General features: G+C 37.0%; 1 protein-coding gene across 1 annotated transcript; it reads right to left on the reverse strand.

Moving 5' to 3' along the window:
• Positions 1–11,400: 11,400 nt before the first annotated feature.
• Positions 11,401–14,819, reverse strand: LOC145103981 (DNA-binding protein). Its single transcript, XM_079041262.1, has 13 exons — positions 14,609–14,819; positions 14,208–14,312; positions 14,019–14,087; positions 13,758–13,931; positions 13,491–13,655; positions 13,228–13,415; positions 13,067–13,139; positions 12,678–12,989; positions 12,390–12,596; positions 12,213–12,319; positions 11,993–12,137; positions 11,773–11,907; positions 11,401–11,677 (listed from the first exon to the last, which is right to left on the reverse strand). Exons 1-13 carry the CDS (start codon positions 14,708–14,710, stop codon positions 11,504–11,506), a joined length of 1,956 nt encoding a protein of 651 aa, XP_078897388.1. The 5' UTR covers positions 14,711–14,819; the 3' UTR covers positions 11,401–11,503.
• Positions 14,820–19,808: the final 4,989 nt, after the last annotated feature.

A 19,808-nucleotide genomic window follows, 5' to 3' on the forward strand; every position in this document is an offset into this window, starting at 1 on the left:
TACTAAATTTTGAAATTTGAAGGGCCTCTTTTGTGTTTTTGCCCCGGCCTCAAATTGGCTTGGAACGGCCCTGCTAGAAGTAGTGTGGGTGACAAAGTCTTTTAAGAGAATTGATGGGAACTTTTCTCGTTGGCCACGTCCCATTTGAACCGGTTGATCAGTTTGCTCCATCGGAGGAGTTTCGTGACCAACATTTGGAGGCTCCTGATCTGCATTTTGTGTTGTGATATTTGGTTCATCTTCAATCACGAGATCAATATAATCAGCACATATCTCATCAATAGTAGCATCTTCATTATTTGTTATGTCACACATGTCCGCGTAAGGAAAGATGTCCTCAAAAAACTTGACATCACAAGACACAAAGAATTCCTTAGTATCTAAGTCGGACAATTTCCACCCTTTCTTTCCAAACGGTAACCCACAAAAACAGACTTTCTACTTCGACTAACAAACTTGTCTCCCTTCGCTCGCTGATTATGAGCAAAACATAAGCATCCAAAAGTTTTAAGAGTATCATAAGAAGGCAGTTTGTTAAAAAGTAGTTCATAAGGTGTTTGATGATTGAAAAGGGATGAGGGGGTTCGGTTTATTAAATGGGCTGCCGTGAGGATTGCTTCACCCCAAAAGTAAACGGGTAACTTTGCTTGAATCAAAAGTGCTCTCCCAACGTTTAAAATGTGTCTATGTTTTCTTTCTACTCTACCATTTTGTTGGGGAGTACCAACACACGATGTTTGAAAAACTATCCCATTAGTAGAAAAATACCCAAGCAAACAATTAAATTCCGTTCCCTTATCACTCTGAACAATTTTGATCTTTTGAGAAAATTGTCTTTCAATCATTGCAACAAAGGACATAAATATGTTAAAAACTTCGGTCTTATCGACTAGTAAATAGACCCAGACAGCACGAGAAAAATCATCTACTAATGTCAAGAAATAACGAACACCACAAGACGAAGCATGCTTGTAGGGACCCCATAAGTCACAATATTTTTTTTTCAAAAATGCTAGTTGTTTTACTATCACTCAACGGAAAACTTTCTCTAGTTTGTTTGGCTCGAAAACACACTTCACAAGCCTTATTTAAACTACCCTTACTATCACTAACCGGAGAAAGCAACTTCACAATCTTCTCAGAGGGATGTCCCATTCTCTTATGCCACAATTCCAGTGTAGAGATGGCGCCATTCACTGGCACATGAAGAATAGAATCACTCTTCTTGAAGTAGTAAAGTCCGTCCCGTCTAACACCCGCTCCAATCAGCTTCCTCGACCGGTCCTGTATACCACACATATGTGAATCAAACGCAGCAATACATTTCATATCATCATTTAGTTGAGAAACAGATATAATATTGCAACTCAATTTAGGAACTAAAAGGACACTTTTAAGCATTATTTTGTCCGATAGACAAACAGATCCTTCATGAGTTCCAATAACCTTTTTGCCATTCGGAAGACCCACGAGACGACCTGGGATTTTTCTAATAATCCTCAGCCACGACACATCACCAGTAACAAGATATGTTGCACTTGAGTCAATTATCCAAAGTATTTTACGAAACTCACCATTCAGGCGTTGCTCAGGAGTTTTTACATTACCCATTAGACCCGTCGAGGCCTTCCATTGTTCAGCTGTGAACAACAAAGGTGAAGAATCATTGTTGTTGGAGAGAGATGTGACAGCATTTGTACGGACTCCTCTGCCTCAGCCACTTGATCTTCCTCCACGATTACCACCTGTTTTGCTCCGGTCTTCCCACCATTTTGGATAGCCAACAAGTTTAAAACAACTTGTGGCTTCATGTCCGGTCTTCTTGCAATGTGTACACGATGGATGTGATTTATCAACACGTTCTCGATTTCGTCCCTTGTTCTCGCGGGTATGAACCGAAAAACCAAACACTTCAGAAGCTTTTTCATCAGGTACACTATTAGCAATTCGAACACATTCGTCTTGAATCACCAAATGAAAGGCTTTGTCCAACGAGGGCAATGGATCTTGAGACAAAATGCTTGTGCGAAGAGTTGCAAAGAAATCAGAATTTAGTCCCATGAGGAACTTGTGCAGCATATCCTTGTCCCTTCTCGTCTCGTGTTCTTTTCCTGCAGTACAGTTAGCACAGCAAGTGTTGGGAAATTTAGGGTTTGTGGTGGAGATCTGGATACCGACTTGGATCGTGATATCACTTTCCGAACTGATATTTCTACCCTATGCCTGGGTTACAAGAAATTCAGCCTAGGATAATCCAAGCGGACACTTACGTTTCTAGGCACAGAAAACGTAAGTCAATATGCTCAAGGGTTCTGTGAATGTGTGATGAAAAACGATAGCTAAAGAACGTCCCCCACTTATGGAAAGGAAGAGTTGTTTATATATTAAACGCGATTAGGGTTTCATTAGGGTTGGGCCGTCATTAGTTGCTTTGGAAGCAAGTAATATTAATCCGGATTAGGGTTACCAAAACTAACGAGTTTCGTTAGTTTTACCATAATCACCCTCAAGAAATTGAGTTTTCCATTTATGTTCCCACATGCAAAACGAGTTTCGTCATTAGTTGCCAGGGGCTCTGCCCCTTGGACCCCGCTAGGGGCGCTGCCCCTTTGGAAACCCCGGACCCGGGGGTGCTGCCCCCGGACCCCCGACTAGTCGTCGAACCGGCTTCTGACTCGATCTTATACATGCGTGCACTCCGCACAACCCCCGTATATATATTAGAGTACAAATCATGAAGCCCCTTAGCTCACATGTTAGTTCCAGTTACTTAAAATGACATGGTGACACTAAAATCACCAACAGCAAGAACAACCAATAATTGGTTCGTGATTATGAAGTTCTTCCCATAAACCTGTCAACTTCCCAATCAGAGTTGGACCCCGCTAGGGGCGCTGCCCCTAGACCCCGCCAAAGGGGTGCTGCCCCTTTGGAAACCCCGGACCCGGGGGCGCTGCCCCCGGACCCCTGACTAGTCGTCGAACCGGCTTCTGACTCGATCTTATACATGCGTGCACTCCGCACAACCCCGTACATATATTAGAGTACAAATCATGAAGCCCCTTAGCTCACATGTTAGTTCCAGTTACTTAAATTACATGGTGACATTAAAATCACCAACAATCCTCCCCCATTTTAGTGTAACCCTTGAACAAACATAACCTTATCAACAACAAACCAAACTAGTACATAATGAAAATATCGAAACGATTGAATTTCCACTTAGTATCATACACTTGCAAATACTCGAGAATCAGGGTGTTCTAAGAATTGAACCCATCAACCCATTTGAATACCAGAAAGTAAAATACATACTAGTTCATTGAATTTCTAGCATAATACAACTTGACACTATTATAAAGCCGTGCGTCCCAATCCTCTCATGATCGTATCAAGGTCAAGTCCACAACCTCTTGAAATGCGGCTACACTTTACAATCACGTAGGTAACTCCGTTCCATGTATCTGCACATACATTTATCAAAGGAATTATTAAGAAGTTAAACTTCAACCTGGCTAACTTGCAGAACCGAACACATACATGGGATGAATACTTCATGTGTTCCAATCTATAAGTATGAGCTTTCCACATTGAATTCAACTCTTAACATTATATTATGAGGGAATTGGGTGTCTCATCATTATAGAATTAAATGGACTTTAATCCCATCCCGATTACAGACTTGTGCACTAAGTCTCTTGTCAGACCTTTAGTCAAGTGATCTGCCAAATTTTGTTACGATTTCACAAACTCAACCGAAATCACACCATTCATGATTAGTTCTCTAATCATACTATGTCTAACACCTAGGTGTCTAGACTTGCCATTATAAACCTGTCTATATGCCTTAGCCAAAGCGGCAGCACTATCACAAAGGATAGAAATAGGTGCTATCGGTTTAGACCACAAAGGAATCTCACAGACCAAATTCCTTAGCTACTCTACTTCTTTACCAGCAGCTGCTAACGCAACAAACTCAGATTCCATTGTCGAGTTTGTAATGCAAGATTGCTTCTTGGAAGCCCAAGAAATGGCACCTCCCCCAAGCAAGAATACCCAACCAGAAGTTGAGGAATGGTCCTCCATGTTGGTAATCCAACTTGCATCTGAATGACCTTCTAAAACCGAAGGACTCCCCAAGTAACTCAAACCATAATTCATGGTTCCCTTGAGATACTTAAACACTCTATTCACTGCTTGCCAATGTTGAGCACTAGGATTGCTAGTGTACCTGCTCAACTTACCCACAGCAAACGCAATATCAGGTCTGGTACTTGTCATGGCATACATCAAGCTACCAATAGCCTTAGAGTATTCCAACTGTGAAATGGGAATACCATTATTTGGCATTAATTTCACACTTGGGTCCATAGGAGTACTCACAAGAGAACACTCGGTAAAATTAAACCGCTTGAGAATTTTCTCAATATAATGACTTTGAGTCATTACCAATCCTTTGTTCATCCTCTTAATTCTTATTCCAAGAATTACATTAGCCTCTCCTAAATCTTTCATGGAAAACTTGGATGACAACAATTTCTTTGTTTCATCCACTTGATTTTGGTCGGTACCAAAAATCAACATGTCATCTACATATAAGCAAATGATCACTCCAGCTCTAGTAGCATCATCAAATCTACTATAAACACATTTGTCACATTGGTTTGTTTTGAAACCAAAAGACAAAATCACCTCATCAAATTTTTGATGCCATTGTTTAGGCGCTTGTTTCAGCCCATACAAAGATTTGACAAGTTTACAAACCATATGCTCTTTACCGGGCATAATGAAACCTTCTGGTTGTTTCATGTAAACTTCCTCGTCAAGATCACCATTTAAAAAGGCTGTTTTCACATCCATTTGGTGAATAACCAGATTGTGGATACTTGCCAAGGCAACCAACAATCTAATAGTAGAAATACGTGCAACTGGAGCATACGTATCAAAATAGTCAATACCGGCTTTTTGTCTAAAACCTTGAATGACTAACCGGGCTTTGAATTTGTCAATAGTCCCATTAACATTCATTTTCTTTTTGAAAATCCATTTGCAACCAAGAGGTTTAGAACCCGGAGGCAAATCAGACAACACCCATGTATTGTTCTCAAGAATTGATGACATTTCATCATCAATTGCTTCCTTCCAAAAGGCACTATCACGAGACTTCATGGCCTCTTGATAAGTCTTAGGATCATCTTCAATACTATAGCAATAAGAGTATTCAAGATTAATTTCATCCCTTGAACCTTCCACCAAGTACAGTTGGAAGTCGGATCCGAAATTTTTCGCAACTTGACCTCTTTTGCTTCTACGAATATCTTGTGGTTCTTGCACGACACCACCATCTTGACTTTCTGAATTTTGCTCTTTATTAGCATCAAAAGTCAGATCCTTAGGCCTTTGAATTGATGAAAACCTCATCTCATCAAAAATTGCGTCCCGCGATTCGATAACAGTGTTAATTGAAACCGAATCATTAGGTTCTATTACATAAAACCTATATGCCTTGGAATGTTCAGCATATCCAATGAATATGCAATCAATTCCACGTTCTCCCAAATTTTTCTTTTTGGGCTCGGTAAGTTTTACAACTGCCCGACATCCTCAAACCCGAAAATAACTCAAATTCGGCTTTTTCTTGAACCAAAGTTCATATGGGACTGTTTTGTTCCTTTTATTTGGAACCCTATTTAACAAATAGCAGGCCGTTAACATGGCCTCTCCCCAGAATCCTTCACTCAATCCCGAGTAAGACAGCGTTGAGTTTACCATTTCCTTTAAAACTCGATTTTTGCGTTCAACAATGTCATTCTGTTGAGGCGTGTAAGGTGTCGTGGTCTCATGAATGATACCCACTGATTGGAAGTATATGGGATCCATATATTCACCTCCCCTATCAGTCCTGAGACATTTAACCGGAATGCCCAATTGCAATTCCACCTCGGTTTTGTATATTTGGAATTTATCTAAGGCTTCATCCTTAGAGTGCAACAAATACACATAGCAAAACCGAGTGCAGTCATCAATAAAAGTGACTACATACTTTTTATTCCCTAAAGAAGGAGTGGAATGAAAATCACACAGGTCACTGTGTACAAGTTCCAAAACAGCTGAATTTCTAGTGACACTAGGAAAGGGCTGTTTTGTCACTTTTGTAAGCATGCATGTTTTACATTTATCAGATGTCATATCAAAGGCTGGAATTAATCCATCTTTTGACATCTCATGCATCCTTCTAAAGTTGACATGACCTAATCTTACATGCCAAAGCATAGATTTATCAACATTAGAAGCAGAAGATACAAATGCAGAATTCTGAACAGGTAATAATTTGTCAACAATATTCAAACGAAACATTCTATTATTTAAATATCCAAAGCCAACAAACATTCCACCCTTAGACAAAACAAACTTATCCGACTCAATAACTTGTTTAAAACCATCAGAATTCAAACAACTAGAGCTAACAAGATTCTTGCGAATCTTGGGAACAAACAAAACATCAAATAACCTAATTGTCTTTCCAGAAGTAAATTCAAGACACACGACACCTAAACCACAAATAGGAATAAAAGAATCGTCTCCCATTTTCAGCACCGAGCCATCTTCAAGCGGAGTTAATGTTTCAAACATCCGTTTATCCTTGCATACATTGTTCGTTGCTCCGGAGTCGATCCACCAAGCAACATCATCATCCTGCACATAGAATGATTCAGGGATAAATGAAACATAATAAACATAATTCTGATTAGAATTATCAAAGTTAGTCAAAAACTGACCTCCTTTAACTTGGGCCGAAGACCCGTTCACTTTCCCATTGGCTGCACTGTTTCCAGCACCATTGTTGCCCAAATTCACACGACAATCACGCTTGCAATGCCCAACTTGATTGCACCTCCAACAAACCAAATCCTTTCTCTTTTTGTTGGAGTTGCCTGGGACATGTTCAAGCTTACGTTTGCCATGTCCTTTGTGGTTCTGGTTCCTTGGTTTGTTTTCAACCATATGAACTGAGGGCTGTCCAGGTTCAACTTGTCCTTTGGGTTTTTCAGATTTGTCACTTTCCTTCGCACGAAGAGATTCTTCAATACGAATGTGACTAACAAGTTGAACCAATGACAGTTCCTCCTTTTGATGTTTCAAGTTATGTTTAAAGTCTTTCCAGGACGGAGGCAGTTTGTCAATGATAGTGGACACAGCTATGGATTCATCCATATTCATTTTGTGCAGTTTAAACTGTTCGTATATGCCAAGGAGTTCATTGTACTGTTCAGTGACAGACCTTGAATCTTCCATCTTATAATTATTAAAGTCACTAACTAGAAACTTCTTGCTAGAAGCATCCTCAGTAATGTATTTCAGTTCAAGGGTATCCCACAACTCCTTGGCACACAAGGCTTCACTATGGATATCAAATAAAGCATCAGACATACCGTTCAGAATGTGACCTTTGCAGATGTAGTCATCATTGTCCCACTTCTGTCTCTTTCTTGTCTCTTTAGCCGTCTCAACAACACCTTCCGCAGGCTCTGCTGGTCTTGGAGTAGTCAGCACGTATGCTGCTTTCAGAGTGGTCAGCATGAAGTGCATCTTTTTCTTCCAGCGCCTGAAATCGACGCCTTCAAACTTCTCCAACTTGGCGAACTTAGTGGTCATCTCGCGGATTGAGTCACCCATCTCCAGAAACAGTGAATATCAGTTCGATTGTTGGGAAATTTAGGGTTTGTGGTGGAGATCTGGATACCGACTTGGATCGTGATATCACTTTCCGAACTGATATTTCTACCCTATGCCTGGGTTACAAGAAATTCAGCCTAGGATAATCCAAGCGGACACTTACGTTTCTAGGCACATAAAACGTAAGTCAATATGCTCAAGGGTTCTGTGAATGTGTGATGAAAAACGATAGCTAAAGAACGTCCCCCACTTATGGAAAGGAAGAGTTGTTTATATATTAAACGCGATTAGGGTTTCATTAGGGTTGGGCCGTCATTAGTTGCTTTGGAAGCAAGTAATATTAATCCGGATTAGGGTTACCAAAACTAACGAGTTTCGTTAGTTTTACCATAATCACCCTCAAGAAATTGAGTTTTCCATTTATGTTCCCACATGCAAAACGAGTTTCGTCATTAGTTGCCAGGGGCTCTGCCCCTTGGACCCCGCTAGGGGCGCTGCCCCTTTGGAAACCCCGGACCCGGGGGCGCTGCCCTCGGACCCCCAACTAGTCGTCGAACCGGCTTCTGACTCGATCTTATACATGCGTGCACTCCGTACAACCCCCGTACATATATTAGAGTACAAATCATGAAGCCCCTTAGCTCACATATTAGTTCTAGTTACTTAAAATGACATAGTGACACTAAAATCACCAACAGCAAGAACAACCAATAATTGGTTCGTGATTATGAAGTTCTTCCCATAAACCTGTCAACTTCCCAAAGTAATCAGCCACAGTCATGTTCTTTGTCTGTTCACATTTGGCAATAGCTGCTTTTAGTTGTTGTATTCTTGGTCCATTCACCACCGCATAACGGGATTTCAACGTATCCCACAAACGCTTTGCATCTCGGTATTTGGTATTTTGACAGGTAGCACTTCACCTCTGCATCTATGGTGTTCATTATCCACGAAACCAACATTGCATTGATGGTGTCCCAATCAGAGTTGGTGCAAGGAGGTACTGGCTCGGTAATTGTCCCATCTAGAAATCCAAATTTCTTGTGTGCTTCTAAAGCAGTTCTAATGTCTCCGGCCCAATCGTCATAGTTGTCTCCACGAAGCTTTGTCGGAGTAATAAAGTCTCCTGGTTTATCTTGGGGACCAACGTAAAATGGCGAGTTCGCCTCAATCTTCTGTACAAGCATCGCTCCAGAACCTCCGGTCATCTTCTAGGGTTTTTGAACCTGCTCTGATACCATGAAAAGTTAATGGTTCAAAAAGCTTATCATTCATTCAGTTGAGGTTTCGTACATATACAACTCAGAGCCTTAAGAAACGGAAGTAACATCTATCTACCCAATTCAAATTAAGAGATAAACATTATTTGAAAACCTTATCTAAACTAAAGATATTTACGAACTCTTTGACCAGCTGTGACAACCTGTTTCACAAAATTCCTTGATAATGTACCAAGCAAAATCATATGTATCGGTGTAAATATAAATCGGTCTTGGTTTTACTTCAAATTCTCCCTAATAAATGAAAATAATTTTGTCACATGTCACCCTCTCATTAACTTTGACACATGTCATTTTTTGGTATTTTTGATTAAATGTTTTTTCCATTTGTAATTTTCTTATTTTTTTTTATATTTTCTTAATTAACACATCATATTTACACCTCAATTAATTATTGTCTTAATTGAAATTAACCAATAAATTGCAATATTAATACTAATATATTATTTAATATGTTTCCTTTTAAATTCAAATTTTAAATTTTAAATTTCAAATCTAAAATTTCAAATTTAAATAAATTTTTGTTTAAACTTTCATATTTAATTTTTTGTTTTATCAAACCCGTATAACATACGGGTCTCACACCTAGTTCCTAATATACATCCTTGTGTTTTAACAATCGACTCATAATAAATTAATTTGTGACGTTCAAGGATTCATATTGGAAAATAATACTACGCATAATGAAACTTCTATCCAAGACTTTCATAAAATCACGTGAGGCAAAATTGTAAAACATAAATGTGAATAATTACGAGTTAAACGTGAGTCATTAGACAATACCAAATACATTTATTTTAGAAACTTATTTTTCGAAGGAAATCCAAAAGGAATATTTCATTTGAAAATGTGCTTACATGTGAAGAAGATAAAGTAGTCTGAACAGTAGTACTAAGGTCAACCATTGGTGACCAAGCTGTTTATAAAATAATAATAATAATAATAATAATAATAAAGGGATAACATATGATAGTACGATTTCTAACGAGATGAGACTAACAGTATTAAAATGTTTAGGCCAAATATTTGGGACTGTTATTTCATTCTGATATTTGGGATTGATAATTGGGATAATGACTTGAAAGGGTAACGAACTTTCGATTTTGTTCAAATTTAGTCACTAAACTTTTTTTCGTTATCTATTTGTCACTGAACTATTGAAACTGTTCACATTTTACCCTTATGACCGGCTGTTACCGGTCATAAGGGTAAAATGTGAACAGTTTCAATAGTTCAGTGGCAAATAGATAACGAAAAAAAGTTTAATGACTAAATGTGAACAAAATCGAAAGTTCGTTTCCCTCTAAAAAGTTCAATGACTAAATGTGAACAAACTTCCTCTTGTATTATGTTTTAGCAAATTATTTATTTTTGTTAAATTGTAGCAACATTTGTTGATGAAGAAATCTATGAAATAAAAAAAACAAAACCCCGAAAAATATATTAAAAAAACGAAATACCGAAACCGAAATAAAAAACCAATGGTTTGGTATTTTCCAAAATAAAAAATCACAATTTTCCAATCTGATTTTGGTTTTACAAAAAAATGAACAATTCTCACTGATGTGAATTATGACCATTGGTTTGGCTTGCAGAATTAAAGAACACACAAAGAACACGGTGATTTGGGTGTTTAAGAGATGCATTCGATTACGAAAGGTGTTTACAAAAAAGGATCTAGATCTAAATCTACATAATTAACACACACTAACACTCTTGATTACATCTCTCAAGCACACCTTTACATGTGGTATGAACCCACCTTATATAGAGGTGTTTACATGTCTCTCTCTCTCCATCTCTCATGTCATAAATGGGGAGTTTTGGATAGAAAATTCTGAATTGAGCGCTTTCTCATTCCTTTTTTGGTTTTATAATCATTTTTCGATTATAAAAAGGGGGAGGGATTTAGATATGAAAATCCGAAAGTTGAATTTTTGTAAAACCAAAATCAGATTGGAAAATTGTGATTTTTTATTTTGGAAAATACCAAACCATTGGTTTTTTATTTCGGTTTCGGTTTTTAGTTTTTTTAATATATTTTTCGGGGTTTTGTTTTTTTTAATATATTTTGGTCCCTATATGCAACATTCTTATTTTGAGGCTAGAAGCTTTAATCCTTAAGAAAAAATTTATTAAAAAAATAATAATTATAATAAATAAAGAAAGAAAATATATAAAAATAATAATAATTAAAAGAAGTTTAAGTGAGTTTATTTAAATTATTAAAATAAGTTTTTAATTAGTTAGTTAAATGATAAATCAGGTTAAAATCTTAAAATTAATTTGAAATTAAGGAATAAAATATTTATTTACAATATTTCGTATTAAAATGTGACGTGTTTAATAAATGACTACCTATTATTTTAATTTGTTAGTATATTTTGTACATCAATTTGTCTACCAATACGTTTAATTTTTTATACATTATGATCATATCTCGTTATCAGAACATAAGACTTTTTATAAAGAAATTATACCCAACATTTCACGCATTATACTAGTCTTAGAAAAACACAAGTTAAACTTTTTATTACATGTTCCATTTAATTTCCATAGTCCGAACCACTCAAATACTCACCATTCTCCTCAAAATACTCAATCAAACCTTTTAAAAATGTGTCACTACTCACAGTCTCAGTGTCACATATAACACAACACTGTCTCCTTGCCCGAGTCACAGCAACATTCATACGTCTACGATCACTCAAAAACCCCACCTGAAAAATATATATTTAAAAAAAAAATGTCAACATGTTCATTGAATTTTAAATCAATTATAAAATGACACGGATAAAAAAAAATAAATAAATACCTCTTTCTTTGAATTTGACCTGACCATTGAAATAATAATTGCTTCTTTTTCCCTCCCTTGGAAGCCATCCACAGTTGAGATTTCCAATTCTTTTAACTTGTCATCCTTTGTTCTCAACACTCTTAGCAACACAACCTACAAAGTTATTCTCATTCCAATGGAATCAACGATTCCATTCCTTTCCTCAATTCCATTACACCAAAACGGAATCTTACTTTACCTGTGCTGAGTAAGGGGTAATGATTCCAATATCAGAAGCACGTACGCCACTTTGAATCAACCTTCTTGCATGTGCTATAGCAATCTCAGCTTCACCTTCATTCAATGTGCTTTCTTCTTCATCCTTCTTTTCCTCCATATCACACCTAAAAATATAATTATTATTTTTTTATCATTCATATATTTTTTATAAAGTTAGTTAAAATATCAAATATGCATACCCTGCAATGTCTATGAGAAGAAGAGTAGGTTCTGTGGAAGAAGAAGACTTCTCAACACCTTCAAGCTCATGTAGGGTATGTCCAGCAACACTTGCATGAGCTTTAATCTATCATTATTAATTAATTCATTACTCATTATTATAATCAATAGATAAAATAAGGTTAAAATTAAATTACCTTATTGTTGTAAAGCTCTTTAGAAGACCAAGTCATTATAAGTTCATGCATGCGATATTGCACAGTCAGCATAGACATGACATCATCTCCATATAAATCTGCAAGGCGTTCAAAAAGAGTCTTTCCTAATCCCTTTTTTTCAGCTTCAACACTTTGAATTGTTGGAGGAAGTTGTAAATGGTCCCCTGAAAGTATACACCTTGAACCCTAAAAAAACAAAATTAAATCATCAAATATGTTGTGAATTTCAATGATTGACAAAAAAAAAAAAAGGTTTTGTTTTGTTACTTTGAGGAGAGCAATCCAACAAGCTATTTCTAGGGCTTGAGCAGCTTCATCAATAATGACTAAATCAAATGAAATTCCATCTAATTTGCGTGATGATGAACCTGTGAGAGTTGCTAAAACGACAGATGAATTTTTAATTACATCTGTCACAGCAAGTTGTTGCCTTTTGCGTTCTTCTTTTGAAAGAATCCTAAGCTCTTTACGGATTTCTCTCTTTGTGTTTTTATCTTTAGCTTTCAATAATTTACTATTTAATGCCTTCATTTCTTTTCGGATGTCATTGGCTAGAGAACTGTTATCCCCACGTAACACCTAACAATAATTAAAATCATATCAAATAAATATTTTTTATTAAATTAATGGTGATACTTATAATTCATATTCCATACCTGTGCATCAAGAGCACTATCTAATACTTGAGGTAGTAACCTTGCAGGATGACCCACTCTCACTAACTTTACTCTAATCATGAAATTAAAAATTGGGTCAGAATTCAAAATTAGAAATTTAAAAAAAAAAAAAAAGTAATACAAAATGAGAATTGTTTTACTTGTGAGGAACAAGGCGTTCAACAATGTTGTCAACAGCAATATTAGAAGCAGCACAAGCAAGAATCTTTGACCCACGTTTGACTTCTTGTAATATGATTTCCACTACAGTTGTTGTCTTTCCAGTTCCAGGAGGTCCATGAAGCAAAAAAATGTCTTTTGATGATAGAGCCTTTTTAATGGCATCTTTCTTAGAAGAAAAAAAAAAGAATTTACTTAGTCTTGCATATATTTCATGAATTATGAATGTTTATGACATAAACACCTGAGAGTGATCAAGGTTTTTATTGAATGGAGTGAAGGAGACATCTTTTTTCACTTTTGTTGGAGGTTTCTCTCCAAATAATACAGGAACTAAATCTGAAGCGGGGCCCTTTTGGACACCTTTACTTAGTTGGACCAATGTGTCCTTCATTCTGCTATATGTCACCTACACAGACACAATAATGATTATGAAAAATATGAAGTGAAGAAAATTGGAAATGTGAATTGTGAATTGTGAATTGTGAATTGTGAATTGTGAAAATAATACCTCATTAGCTACTTTCTCAATGCGTAAAGGACTGTTTAAACCCTCTTCTGGAATATCATCAAAAGCAATGGTGATTGATGAATCCTTTAGTCTATACACAACACCTTGTCCAAGGGCAGGGGAGCTTAAATCAGCTTTGTTTGGTTTCATAACAACAACATCATGTGTCCCAAACTGTAACAAGATTAAAAAAAATAACCTTTGAAGAAATTTGTGAATAAGATAATAAAATATATATATAAGAAGAGAGAGATCTTTTACCTTGTGAGCTGGAAGCACATCTCCTTTGTTTGATTGAAGTTCAATAAGAGTTTTGCCCATCAACCCACTCTACAATAAAGAAGAAAGTTTAATATATAAAAGATTTGATCTAAACACAATATTGTACTTGGTTTGCTTTAGAATGGAGAAAATAGTGAAGCTGTTGATCTGAATTGAGAGTTTACAAACCTGAACATCAACGCATTTCAAATTAAGAAGGGTAGATCCTTTCTTTGATGCAGAGTCCAAAGTTCTATTAGCACCAGAGCTCATTGATGCAGAAATCTCGGCTTCCTATGATGATTATATACACACAAAGTGCCGATCATTAATCTCTAACAATAAAATCAAACATTCAAGTGTAGTCATCAATTTATAAATGTATAACTAGCATAAAACATACGATTCTCCTTGTGCTTTAAATTAAGTGTCATGAGTTTGAGCTCAAAAGTTGATACCCTAAGAACCCTATTTAGCCTAAAATGAGTCAATGTCATCAAATTAACCTCTCAAAGTAAGATAAATTTATGATCTTCGAAAATTTTGGACATGAATTCTTAAAAAGAATGAACAAGTAGAAGGCCGATTACCTTTTCCATGTCGATAAGGGGGTTCATTTTCGAGACGAATTGATCGACAGATATTCTGCTCGAAGAAGACGATGATTTCTTCATGTTCTTTCCGTTTTCCATGGCAGTGGTTTAAGCCGCCGCACTGAAAGAGATTAACGCCGCCGGGGAAGAAAGGGCTGGGTTCCGACTAATCGCAAGGTTTTTATACACGCGTTGCCACAGGTAAAAACAGGGTGCTTTCCTATTTTTTTTAATTAACATGATCCCTCACTCAAATAAAAATAAAAATAAAAAATATAAATATAAAGTTAAATATGAGTACACTAATACTAATGTGTACGGTGTACGAATAAAACTGGTCATTAAACTTAATTTTTTTTTATCTTCAACAAAATTCTTTATATATTTTCTCTGTAAGTTTATCGATAATCTTTCTATAACTAGTAATTTAGTTTTGAAAAAAAGATAATTAAAAAACAAAACCTAATATTTGACAAATTGTTTTCGTTTTGGCTTAAATTTTAAAGGAAACATTAGATTGTTTTTGGACAAAGAATAAATATTGTCATGTCTTATTCTTATTGACAAAATACATATCAAGAATCTATTTACACGAGGTCAAAAAGTTTGTTGTGGGTGAATAGCTACTTTGATATATTTACATGACGTCAAAACGATTGTTGTGGATGAATAGCTAGAGTTAGTTGTCATGACAGCTTAGATTTTTCTTCAAAATTAACATTAATACAATTTCATTTTGTGTTTGCAAATTTATTTCTAACTTTCATTTGATTTGATCAATGATAATCTTCATTAGATTTTTAAAACATATATTTCTTCATCAATAATCATATCAATAATATCATAATCAGTAAATTTTCTTATTCATTGCAAATTATTTTATAAAAAACATTTTAGAACTTTTAATTTTAAAAATATCTCCACTCAAATGAACGAGATCAAAATTTTTGGAACATTGGGATAATATTCTTCACTTTAATCTCGTAATAATTGATTTTTTCACTTTATCACTTGAATCATTTCTTAGTTTACTAAGTTGTGATACTCTTTTAGCACATTTTCTTGGGTATATATAGATATTATCAATGTAGCATGTAGTCATCTTTGATCATTGGAAATTTTGAGCCTTTTTTATGTCTTAATCATTAAGATTGATGAACATTTACAAAATATCAAGTAAATCGTAAAATAACATATTGTGTTTATTATCATGGGATGAGTAGTTAATAGCGTCGAGATCTCGGTGACATAGCGTTTCGTTGGTGTTTGCAAAATCGGGGTTGCAAAACCGCGGTTTCAAATAGCGTTCAAAATATCGGAGCCGAAATTATCGCCGATATCGACAACTATTTCATCGATATTTCAATACCGATATCTCAGTTTTTTCCCGCTATTTGATTATTTGGGCTTATTATACAGATTTATTAAAAAAAAAATAAGTTCGCTAATATGGATTAGCCCACAACTTGTAATATTATAAGCTCAATCTCCTTTCTTTAACATTGTGACATAACGGGAACTCAGAAGAAACAGTACGGAAACAAATTGGAACGGACAAATGATATAAAAACTCAGTTAATTTGTAATCAAACTTCAGTTATGCATTTAATTTGTAACTCTTTTTGTGCAAAAGGTTACTTTTTGTGATTATATATATATATATATATATATATATATATATATATAATCATTTATTGATATTTCAAGAAATTCCCTAAAAAAAAATATGAAATTTTATTGGAGTTAATTTGCATAATCATCATGCCATTTAGCATATATATATATATATATATATATATATATATATATATATAGAGAGAGAGAGAGAGAGAGAGAGAGAGATAGAGATAGAGATAGAGAGATGGGTTCTTGTGAAAACATAAATGATTTGTAAAAACAAAAAGAACCAATCAAAATACGCCACCTACGAAATTTACTGAAATAATATATAAACAAATTATTAATTATAATTACGTCATTATGTACTAATTAGTATATATATATATATATATATATATATATATATATATATATATATATATATATATATATATATATATATATATATATAATTTTTAAAAACCGTTATATCACCGCTATCCCACCGTGAGAACCGTTGTTTCAAATCACGACAGGTGACCATTATAAGATTTTGGACCGTGATAACTACATAGATCATGGGTTAATCTGGCTGGTGGTAACAAAGCTTTTTGAATTGGTTTAAAAGGTCGTTGAAGTTATTTTCTTACTTTCTAGGGGAATAATGTGGAGATTGACGGGTTTAAAATGTCAGTTTTAAGTTTTTAAAGGGGTAAACCGGTTATCGCTTTGACTTTAATGAAATCCATTACTATGTTCACTCCATTTTCCTTCATCCGTTCTGAAACATCCCAAAAATACAGTCTAAAAATTTCGTTATAAGATCATTAATAAAACCATAATTATCATTCAATATGTAAAAAAAATCATAAATCGTGTATCTTAAGAATATCATAACATCTGTCAATATATCATAGTATAAACATCCCAGACTGAACAAATGGTGTGTGCACTGCAATCATCCTGAGCTCCTCTTTTGAAAACCGAAGTACCTGAAACCAAAACTGAAAACTGTAAGCACGAAGCTTAGTGAGTCTCCCCAAACTACCACATACCATACACATAACATGCGACTAGGAGATACGGGCCTCGCCCACTCTCATGGAGATTCGGGCCCCGCCCACACTCCGTTGTCTAGGAGGTTCGGGCCCCGCCCACACTCCGCTGTCTAGGAGATTCGGGCCCCGCCCACACTCCGTTGTCTAAGAGATTCGGGCACCGCCCGCACTCCGCTCTCTCGGAGATTCGGGCCCCACCCACACTCTGTTGTCTCGGAGATTCGGGCCCCGCCCACACTCCGCTGTCTAGGAGATTCGGGCCCCGTCCACACTCCGCTACTGACATGCGTACAAGTATCACACCTACAACAAGTATATCTAATTCTATCAAGTAGTCACATATCCATACTCAAATAATACTATAAGATTCGGGCCCCGCCCCCACTCGACTGCTATGAGATTTGTGCCCCGCCCACACTCGAATAATAATGAGATACGGGCCCCGCCCACACTCACATACATAAACAACTACATATATGTATCACACAGACAACAAGTATAACAATCTAACAATCTGACTGATATCTATACTCTGGTAATAATGAGATACGGGCCCCGCCTACACTCCGTGTTCCTATCAAGAACATATAAACTACACGGGTCGGCATTGGTGCCTTAGACCCGTTCCTACTGGAAGAGGACTCATCTCACACTGCTGAAGTCCCGCGAATAAATCTCTGGCTGATGGCTGACAGATCATCAAGCTGTCAACATCCAAATAAACCCAATTAATAATTGGATCCCAATTACATATCCATAAGTCCTTGCTTGGGTAAAAGACTACTTTACCCCTAACGTAGCTTGATTCAAGCCCAAGGCCCAATCCAAAGGCCCACTAGTCTGATAATCAACTAAAGCCCAACTATGGCCCAATTTTCCAAATTGGGCCCAAACCTCTACATGTTCTTGCCTTAAGGCCCAACCATTTATTCTTGGTCCAACACTTGGCATTCTAATGGCCCAATATCATATAACCATCAAGGCCCAAACTATGGCCCAAAAATTGGGCCCAACCCCTCATATGGGTCTTACCCTGAAGCCCACCTAAATGTTCTAGTCCATATGATCATTTTTGGATGGCCCAACATTGGCCTAATTACTAAAACCCAATAGAAAGGCCCAACTCAAGGCCCAAGTGAAATTAGGGTTTCACAGAAAATGACAATTAGGGTTAAGTGTTTCTCACTTAACCCATTAAGGACTTAATTTAGTAAGTCCACTACTCTACTAGATAAATCATATGGTGTAATCGGGCTTAATACATAGTCCAATTCCAATGGCCCAAATGTGGGTCCCAATAAGTCCAAGGCCCATAAATCCAATATTAGGATTTTCTAAACCCTAATTAGGGTTTCCCACCCAATCATAGCCCAATAAGCCCAAAACTAAATCTTTAAGCCCATTAAGGTTTCACTAGTCGGGCACCACCCACTACCACCTCGGGTAGTGGTGGTCAATGGCGGCTTACGACGGCGGCCACCACCTTACGGTGGTGGTTATGGTCCTTTTCATTATTTATTTGATAATTACAATTACATTGCTTTAATCCAAAACTAAACACGCACACTAACTAACATAAACACACACACACACACACATAGCCACCCTAGTGGTGGTCGGCGGTGGTACGTGGTGGCAGCCACCAAAACACAATACGCCAACACACACCTAAACACATAGCAGAACACGCACACAACCACCTTCCACGGTGCTGGTGGCGACAGGAAGGCGGCGGATGGAGACGGCAACGGCTCATCGTCTTCAATAGCCCCCGACAGCGGGAGTGGCGGATAGGTTTGCGATCTCGACTGGCGAACGGCAGCAGCAGCAACGACCAAAGATGGCCCATGCTCGGTCTTCATTAACGGCAACGTCAACAGCTAACATCACGGGGAAAAGGCGGAGGTGGTGGCGCTTGACGGCAACACTGCGGTTGCACAGCGCTACAGCGGCGGACGTGGGCTGGTGCAGCCACCCAAACGCGAACCAAAAGAAGAAGGAGGAAGAGGAACGTCCGAGAATGCCAGCAACACTTCCCTGACATCGTTTCCAGTAGCCACGACGATCCTCCGATGCACACGACGTCTCCGACAGTGAGGCTGTTGAGTCGTTTAGACGGCGAAGGAGCGGCGACAACGTGCCCCTGACTGGTCGGAACAACGAATGATGGTGGTGACTGTCTTCACGCATGGTGGCTGGAAGCTGATCGGAATGGAGGGTGGAGGGATAAGGGTGGCGGCTAGAGGTTGGAGGTAGAGAGGGTGGTGGCTGAATAAAAGGCCGCTAGGGTTAGGGTTACGAAACCCTTAAATACCCGCTTCCATTTAAAAGTTTGCCATAATGACAACTATAGTCCCTCCCCATAATATTTCTTTCAATCATAGCCCATAATTTACCTTTTCAACCCTGCCCTCATAAATTCTTTTCAAATCAAGCCCAAAACTTACACTTTAGCCCCTGACCCCATAAAATCTTCTCAACTTTTATCCAATATTCACCAAACAATCCATGTCTTCGAAAATCCTTTCATAATAAGCCCA

This window comes from Lactuca virosa, chromosome 4, assembly GCF_052849685.1.
Source record: "Lactuca virosa cultivar CGN04683 chromosome 4, Lactuca_virosa_CGN04683_v6, whole genome shotgun sequence".
NCBI lineage: Eukaryota > Viridiplantae > Streptophyta > Magnoliopsida > Asterales > Asteraceae > Lactuca > Lactuca virosa.